This window comes from Gavialis gangeticus, unplaced genomic scaffold (genome assembly GCF_001723915.1).
Source record: "Gavialis gangeticus isolate Ggan-Ray unplaced genomic scaffold, GavGan_comp1, whole genome shotgun sequence".
NCBI classification, from domain to species: Eukaryota; Metazoa; Chordata; order Crocodylia; family Gavialidae; genus Gavialis; species Gavialis gangeticus.
In genome coordinates, this window is record NW_017729024.1 from 103,723,210 (window position 1) to 103,732,170 (window position 8,961).

Below are 8,961 nucleotides of genomic sequence, written 5' to 3' on the forward strand. Positions count from 1 at the left end.
TAAGAGCCGCTCTAATTAAAGTTCCACAGCATCTCATGTACCAGCGTCCCTGCACTTCAAAATGGCAGTTTGAACTAAAGCTCATTGTATGAATTTTAGTTCAAGAGCCCCCACCACCACTTTGAAGTGTGGAGACCCTGGTACAGAAGATGCAGACAGTAATTGCCACACTCCACTAGACTCAATTAAATTGAGTCTGCTCCAACAGTGCTTTCCCCCTCCTCATGGTCTGCCCCTCCCTCCCAGTGCCTGCACCCCTTGGCACCTGCTTCTTCTTGCAGTACCTGTATCCCCTGGCATCTGCCCCTCCCCCTTTTGCCCCCCACATCCTCAACCCTGGATCAGAATCAGAGTCTGAGCTGCAAGCAGCTGTTTGTCCTTTTTGCTGGTAGTCAAATGCAAGACAAGGGGCTTTTCCCCCCACATTTTATATGGAGAAAACACCTTATCTGGTATTTCAGTAAATAACAGTATGTTACCTGTTAAAAATATACATTGTTTTTGTACCAACATGTATTAAATGAGTCCCTTCCACTGAATTAGTGAACTATTATCTTGTAGAAAACCAAGATAAGAAACATGTTACTCGAGTATTTCCATAGACACAGCCATATAAACAAACAGAGGATCTGTCTTCAAGTGGATATATTTTCAGAGAAGATGAAGATAACATATTATCACCTGCAGATTTGCCTCATAATTTTAGAAGGATATACAACATGGAGATGTATCAAGTAGAAAACTTCAAAGCTTGAGAAACTGCCACATTAGAGACGAGGCACAAATTCAGGATTGTTAATCAGAAATCCTTGATATACTGTCACAGCCCTTAGACCACATCCCTCTGCAGCCACGGACAAGTCACTTATCTACCTCTCAGTTTCCCACCCGTAGAGTATTGCTTAGTTGCACTGGATAGGAGTCATGAAGCTATTTGTATAATAATGTGAAAATGAAAACTGCTAAGGAAATTCAAAGCATAGTTACCAAATATATAAGCATAAAAGAGCATCCTTTTATTTAAAAGACATTTTGATAGTTTGAAATAAATACAAAAGTTTTTAATCTATGACATTTTATGTCATACTGAAAACAAATAAATTACCATACATAAAATGCATATCACTTTTATCAAAAAGTAGTTTTAATCTTTGAGAATTCTCTCAAAATTTTAGTGTATATACACGTTGTAGACAAATATAAAATTAAGAATAGGCCAGCAAGTTATTCGTTAAAACCTGATTATCCATTTTTTGCAATTTTATTAGTACAGAAAGATTCCTGCTCACCACCATTCAAGAATAAATGTTAAATAATTATATCTTCCTATAGAGCCAAGTAATGTTGTTAGTAATTGTGGTAAGTATAAGTCTGAATTTTTGTTTTTAAATCATGACAGCAGCTAATTAGTATAAATCATATTGAAATCAATCATGAAACATTTTGTTCCAGGCGTTTCTCCTTTAGGACATCTTTTTATGTTTCCAGGCAGCGTTGGAATATTTCCTCCATCATGTTATCAATATATACATAGGGTTTATTTTCTTTCTTGGGTACCAAAGTCCACCTTCCAGATTTTCTATGGTATATTCTACGGTATCTATTATAAAAGAAAGTGAAAATTATTTTTCTTATGAGAAAAAATATTAATCTAATTTTAAAATATCACATATTAAATAACCATAGCAATAAATTTTGCTCCAGCTTCTGAAGACTTAAGTCATACACTGACTTGCAAAAGATCATAGGAAAGTAGGAGTGGAAGGTTCTTCACAGACTCATCTAGTCCAATCCCGTTCAAGGCAAGATCATCCTTGACTAAACCATCCCAGCCAAGCATCTGTATAACCTGCTCTTGAAAATTTCCAGGGATGGAATTTCTGCAACCTCTCTAAGTAGCTCGTTCAGTGCTTGACAAACCTCATAGTCTGAAAGTTCCTCCTAATCTTTAACCTAAATTTCCCCTACTGAAACTTAAGGCCATTGCTTCTAGTCCTGTCCCCTACAGCCACAGAGAAAAGCCCATCTCCACCTTCTTAAAATCATCCTTCAGGTATTTCAAACTAGTTAACAAATATGCCCTTAGTCTTCTCCTTTCCAAACTAAATAACCTTAGTTCTTTCAGCATCTCCTCATAAATCTTGCCCCTCAGGTCTCTAATCATTTTTGTTACTTTGCACTGGACTCCTTCCCACACCACTGCTCTTTGGTGCCTGAACTTGCATAATTAAGGGCTATGACATCAGACCCTACAATCTGCCCAGAAGTAATTAATTCCTTATTCCTTTTGTTCGTTAGGTGAAATCAATGAAGTTATGCTAATTTAAAACTACTGAGGATCTGGTTCAATGTACTTTGTCCTCCTGATACTTGAAATGGGAATGCTACTTATCTACCAAAAAGGGGTGCTCTAAGGCTTACCATGAAAGTAATACACTTATCCAAAATTCTTAATGAAGAGACAGATACCAAACAACACAATAAGATGGAATATACGCACCCAGTCATTTCTCCTGTCACTCATATTGTAAAAACCAATTCATGCATGCACCCAGTCTCAAACAGGTCTACATGCAGCAAATTTTCTAGGATTTCGTAGATCATTCTTTAAGTTGAAACTTAGCAGACCTTCTCTGTGCCAGAAGTTAGTAATTATTGCCAGAATAACAATAGAGGTGGAAAGGGATCCATATAGAGCAGGGGTGGACAAAAAATGGCTCACGGGCCAGATCCAGCACACAGAGAGACTTTGTCCACCCTGCGGCAAGTCCCTCAGTCCCACCTGGCGCAGGTTCCATCTGGCCCATGGGTACACAGTGGGGCTGGGGCAGCTCCAGAGCTAGACTGCCTTTCTAGGCAGCCCGGAGGATGGCAGCTCCTTCTGACTGCCACTGCTGGCTCCAACCCTGTGGTCTTGCAGGAACCCACGCGCACAGCCCCAACTCCAGCCCACCCTACATCTGCTCCCGACTCTCTCACCTACACTGAGCAGCGGCAGCAGCAACGGCAGCTGGCCAGAAACCGCTGCTCGGCCTGGGGGAAAAGCAGCCCCTGCCTTTTGCTGTTGCTGGGCCCTTCTTACTGCAGCCACCCAGAGCCTGCACCTAGGCTGCCCTATGGCTCCTCTGCACTGCCACTGCTGTCCTGCTGGGCGGTCTGCAGGTGGTGGTTACTGTGGCAGAGGGGCGCTGAAGTGCAACCCAGGCGCGGGCTCTGGGCAGCTGCAGCAAGAGGGACCCAACAGTGGCAAAGGGGAGGGGTTGCTTTTCTCTTGCATTGAGCAGCAGCTTCTTCCCAGCTGCTGCTCGATGTAGGTGGGTGAGCCAGAGCAGGTACAGGCAGGCTGGGGTCCGGCCTGTGTGCAGCTGGTCTGCTCTGGCCCCAGGTGTGGAGCAAGCCAGAGTCAGGACTGGACGCTGTTGGCAGTGGCAGGGAGAAGCTGCAGGGTGCAGTCTCTGGGCTGTTTTTAAGGGAAGGGTGCTGACTGGCCTGCACCAGCTCCCCAGAACTGTCTATATGGCCCATGGGTCCAAGTAATTGCCCATCCCTGATACACAGCATTAAATGGACTTAGAAAACCCTATGTGAGATGGAAAAGTAATGGATACCAACATGGTTTTTTCCGTGGCTTTCCTTCATGACTGCAACTAGGATCATTCTAGCTGCTGGAGATTGGGAATTGGGCTAGGGCATGTGTTTTCTGACCACATTTGAGTTCAGAAATATCTGTAACCTTGTGCGCTTTTCCACAGAGATTACGAAGAAACCTGAACTTTGTATTTAACCTAAGAAAGAGTGCTAAATTTTCCACTGGCAAAACTATATTGAGAATGTGTCCAATAATATACATAATAACACAGGCAGAGATAATTGTGTGTGCACTTATTTTTCAGAAAGTCACAGTTAATTTGTTGTAATGTATGAACTAAGAAAAGGAAAAGAAACTATAATAGACTTACATTAACTGATTTTGTGAGTTGTGCATGGTTTGCCGGTTCAAATGCATATTGTAATCAATTGCTGCCAAAAAACATCTTGCTCTGTAGACAGGGTATGTGTATTCATATCTTTTGGTAGCATACATATGCACATGTTGCTGAAACTGCTCCAGATCAAAGATGGATCTTTATGAAAATAATATATATGTTTTCAGAAGCACTTTAATATATTAATATCAGGAAAACAATTATTATATAACTATACATAAATATTCAGAAAAACTTAGGAATTACTCTTTTTTTTTTTCTTTTTAAAGTAAGCAATGCTTTTTTACCTTTATTTTTATTTGCAATTATAACACTTAGAATTAATTTAGCTTTTACTTGGTTACATGGTATAATACTACTAAATAATAGTTTGAACAATTTAGCGTATAAGCAAAATTACATTTTTGGCATACAGTTTCCGTTTAACTTTAGCAGGGAGGGAAGAGAATAATTTGGAGGGAACAGACAACCTATCATCCACAATTCAAGTTCATTATACCTAAACTGTAGAAAGTATGGGATGTTTCTCAGAAACTTTTTATCCAAAATTATTCTGCACATTTCAGTGTGAGGTTTGCTTCCCTTTTCTAGCCATTCCTTTTCTCTTTCATCCATTTGAGGACCATGTTTGCACCGTCCCTCAATGATGCCGTTTCCACTAGCCCACTGATGTTCATTGACCACATGGTGAACTAAGCCACACCACATTCCCTACAATGTTAAGAAACCATGATAATAAATATAATTTATTGCAGTAAAATACTGTACTGGAATATTACAATTCAACTCTAAAATTACAACTTACTATAAATTTTTCATATGAACTAGCTTCCTTGCAGCAAAACCAGAAATAATTGACAATATCTGAGCACCAGTGTAAAAGATGTCGACAATCTTTCTGTCTGCTAGCCTGAAAAATAAAAACATATATAATTATTAAAAACAAAATGACATCCCTATGTGCACACACTTTCTTGTGTTAAAAATACTGGATTTAAAAATTTGAAGGCTGAAATCCTATTCTTCTAATGGAAAGATAGATGGCAAGTTTTTAGGAGGCTGGGTTGATGTGTCAAATCTATACAATACCTACCAATCTTTTTGTCCATTACATCATATAAACAATCATAATAATAGTATAGCACATATGACAACAATTAAAGCTCCCTCATGTCACTGAAGGCAACTAACAAAAAAATTCTCAAGAGAAGGAGAGTTTAGCCTACGCCCCATGCAAACTGTCAAGCTGGAGGCCAGTTAGTAATAGTTGTAGTGTTTTATGCTAGAAACACTGAGAAGCAAATCTTTATCAGGTATAAACTTTTCATACTTTATTTCATAGAAATTAACCATGATCATCCTCTGTCTGGCCACACAGTCATTAGTGATCATATTTTACACCACTGCTGACTAGGGCTTACTTTGAACCTGTTATAAAATCTGCATCCTATTAATACTGTACTACAAATGCAAAATGATCAACTATACCACTGTAAGAAACTACAAAAATATGCAATTATTCTATACTTATCTGAGGACTATTACCTCAATTAATTTGTTTCCAAGGTTTTTGGCACCACCCCATATATCATATGAATGGATGACATAAGGAAATTTCTTTTCTGTCAATATAGATATATGAATTATATTAGTTACTTTTACACAGGGGTTATTAATAAACTGAAGAGCAACAAAACAAACGCATCTGTTTTTCCCTGCTAAATTTAAATTATAGTACGTTAGCAGAGCATATAAAATATAACCTATTTAAGACTCAACAATTGCTACAGAAATTTACACATGTAAATAACACAATATTTGCCATAGAAGCAAGCTAAATACCAATGCCACTCTTTTGTACTTTCCCCAACGTAATAAAAGTACACAGTTTTTAAAAAGTAGATTTTATAAAGGTGATTTAAACAAAAGAAAAGTACTGTTTCAGTACTTTTTACACCAAAAGGAAAACTCAGTTCTATAAAGAAGAATTACTGTGAACCAATGTCATGGTTATACGTAACAACTCTTCTAACTTACAAGCAACGTCAGTAGCCCTACTGTGAATATTCAAAATATTCTTGTGGCACCTTGTGGAAGTTACATTTTGGTATTTCAAGTCTGCATTCTGTTCTATGAGTCAGCCTCCTTAACCAGACTAATTCCTAAGGTACACCACCTTCCTTCTGCAAGTAGGGAAACTGATGCATCATGAGATGGCTACCTGGTTGCAATACCAGTCTACAGAGGAAAATGAGAACTTGAAACACCTAATGATAACTCCTATGGGGCAAAGCAGCAGCATTTTCAAATTGAAATAATTCCATTTTCCACACAGAATCCACCCATTTTCAAATAAGCTCTAGCAAAAATTATTTTAGAAACCTGAAAATTAAATGTCATTACCTCCTACTTCCACCCTTTTGTATCTGAGGTGCATGTCCCAAGTGTGGAGGCTGATTTCTGTACCAGAATGGAAGCATGGAGATGCTGGAATGGCTGCCAGGGTCTGTGCTTCTCTCCCTGCAACCATGCACCATGAGTAGAGTCCACACTTTAGCATCAGAGCTACAGTTTCAACCCTCTCCACCACTGCTGAATTAGCCATAGCTTTTAGCTAAGCAGCCAAAATCTGATACCAATTTGTCAACAATAGTGAGAAGATTAAAACTCTAGCTTTTGGTACAGCAGCCAGGGTGTGGCAAGCGATGCTGAAGAGTGGACTCTGTCTCTACTTCGTGTGGTCAGCATTCAGCCATGACAATAGTAAAATATTTTTCTTCCTTCTACCATCCCAAAACAACGTGTCCGTATTATTGGGGGCACATGGTATGAGAGAAAACATAGTATTTCAAGATCACTTTGTGCATAGTATTAAAGCTAGAAGCTGACAATGTTACTTTCACAGTCAATTACTTATTTTTGAAAAGGGATGCAGGACCCAGGCCCTTGGGGCAAACTCTTAAATCTCTTGATCTTCAAGTAGTAGGCTGCTGGAAAGCCTGTAATTGACACCCAAGAGCAGCATCACACACACACGTTATGTAACAAGCCCCTCCTCCCCCAAAGACACCTGTATAATGTATTTTTCTCACTTCCCCAATCCCAACAAAATCTAAAAGGCCAGCAGATATAATTTTTTTAAATTATTTTCAGCTCAGTCAAATACGGACTAGTTTAAACCATCTAACAGCGCACTGTACATAGCTCACGTAAGTTTGTAAAATCTTAGTAAAAAGTTAAGAATGGATAAACAGAACAATTACTTATCAGAGCTGAAATCTGAGCATGTGCTTCAGTAACCACTTCTTTGACCATTAGCTGTTCATCCAACAACTTTTGTAATGCTCTCCGGAAGGCCTCCTTCTCCATAAAAGGGGAATTCAGTTGTGTTTTACGTTTATCCACAATTTCAACACCTAATATTTGTTTGGTTTCTAAGTCCATGAATGAATATATGCAATACTGTGCAGAGTGGCCAGGTCCATCCATGTGTCCATCTCCTGCACATTGAGAATTAGAAAGAAGTTTTATTTTAAGTAATGAATAAAATCAAGGTTACTTTTTTTAACAAGTGTAATAATATTTGAAAGCCAAAGATAAAACTTGAATAAGGTTTAATTAAGTTTTGAAAGGCTTTATTTACCCATAATGACCACCTCCTTCCCATGTAGTTCCTCCAAAATGTGTTGCTTCATACGACACCAGAAGGATTCTATTGTTGGAACAATAAAATGGCGTTGCAGTCCGAAGAACGTATTTGCACTTGTGAATGTCAACTTCATAAAGTTTGCCATTTGTGAAATTTTTCCAAAATTGTTTCCTGATAGTATGACTGCAGAAGATAATGCAAGGTCTCCTGCATATATCTGTCCTTTTATCAAAGGTTGGGAAGACCATTCAAATGCTACATGTCCTGCACTACATTTCTAAATATATTTGAGGTTAAGCAAAAACAAAGAGGGGAAAAAAAGATGGTGAGGCCATACGATGTACTGTTTTGATATTAACAAGCAATACAATTTTAGAACTATCTGGAAAGTTTTAAAGTGCACTTTCAATTAAAATGGTTGGTCACTTTCATTTTCAGATTCATGTGTTTAGGAAAGCCAGGCACTACAACACAATAGTATTTTTTTTAACTGTGGAAATTTCTATCAGCCTGGTTTTTTTAAAGTTTAATTTGACAATATATACATTTGGGGTCCAATTCAAGATACTTGCGTCCACTTGATAATACATTCTATAATAAATATACATACAGAAAAGTACACTTGTTAAAACAAAAAAAGCCTATGTCCTGTAAACCTTTACTCATGAAAGCAGTCATTGTGCAAATAATAGGATTACTTACATGAGTAACTGAAAAAACTTGTCATAAAAGTTAGCTATGCAAACTCAAAGCCAAACTATAGTAAAAAGAACAACCATGTAATCTGGTCTATATGGGTGGACTTTTGCAGAACTCTGCTGACCTCAATGGGATTATATGCAGGTACTTGTATGGAGTCACATTTAAGTCACTGTCATTCCACAAGGGCCTACTCTGGCAGATCTGAGCAGGTCCTTAAAAAATTAAAATGATAAATTATTGTGAAACAGTCACAGTATAATAGACAGAGATTAACAAGGTATATTACTCACCCATATCAAATGCACACAGGAAGAAACAGGCTGTATAGAAACATCAACTTCACCAGCACAAAACAAACATTTTGGCATAACAATCTTTTTTGCTAGTTGAAGAAGGCAGTGATCATATACAATGTGCATTTTTTCATGAGAAATATCCTGGGCGTCATCCAGAGTCATATCATGACTTGTTTCCTCAAAGCTTTCTATAAAGTCATCTTGTGGCCCAGCATCACATTCATCTGTGATGCCTAATATATCCTCTGCTAGAGACACATTTTTCAAATGTTTAACTGAAGAAAAACTAAATGAATAAAGACAAATAGAGTGTGCATAAATATAACAC

The 8,961-nt window shown here is 38.1% G+C and overlaps 1 protein-coding gene across 1 annotated transcript; it reads right to left on the reverse strand.

Moving 5' to 3' along the window:
* Positions 1-1,129: 1,129 nt before the first annotated feature.
* LOC109297603 lies at positions 1,130-8,944 on the reverse strand. Its single transcript, XM_019517475.1, has 8 exons — positions 8,628-8,944; positions 7,630-7,912; positions 7,250-7,486; positions 5,532-5,608; positions 4,792-4,896; positions 4,486-4,697; positions 3,960-4,124; positions 1,130-1,600 (listed from the first exon to the last, which is right to left on the reverse strand). The coding sequence occupies exons 1-8, from the start codon at positions 8,793-8,795 to the stop codon at positions 1,477-1,479; spliced, it is 1,371 nt and encodes a 456-aa protein (XP_019373020.1). The 5' UTR covers positions 8,796-8,944; the 3' UTR covers positions 1,130-1,476.
* Between the last annotated feature and the right edge of the window lie 17 nt (positions 8,945-8,961).

What these genes read in the sequence shown, in the direction of transcription:
- LOC109297603 (XM_019517475.1), bottom strand. Translation starts at nt 8,795, where the DNA reads ATGACTCTGGATGACGCCCAGGATATTTCTCATGAAAAAATGCACATT. An exon ending in GAAGGAGGTGGTCATTATGG is followed by an intron (nt 7,487 to 7,629) that starts GTAAATAAAGCC and finishes CTCAATGTGCAG; the next exon opens with GAGATGGACACATGGATGGA. An exon ending in AACTCACAAAATCAGTTAAT is followed by an intron (nt 1,601 to 3,959) that starts GTAAGTCTATTA and finishes CTTTTATAATAG; the next exon opens with ATACCGTAGAATATACCATA.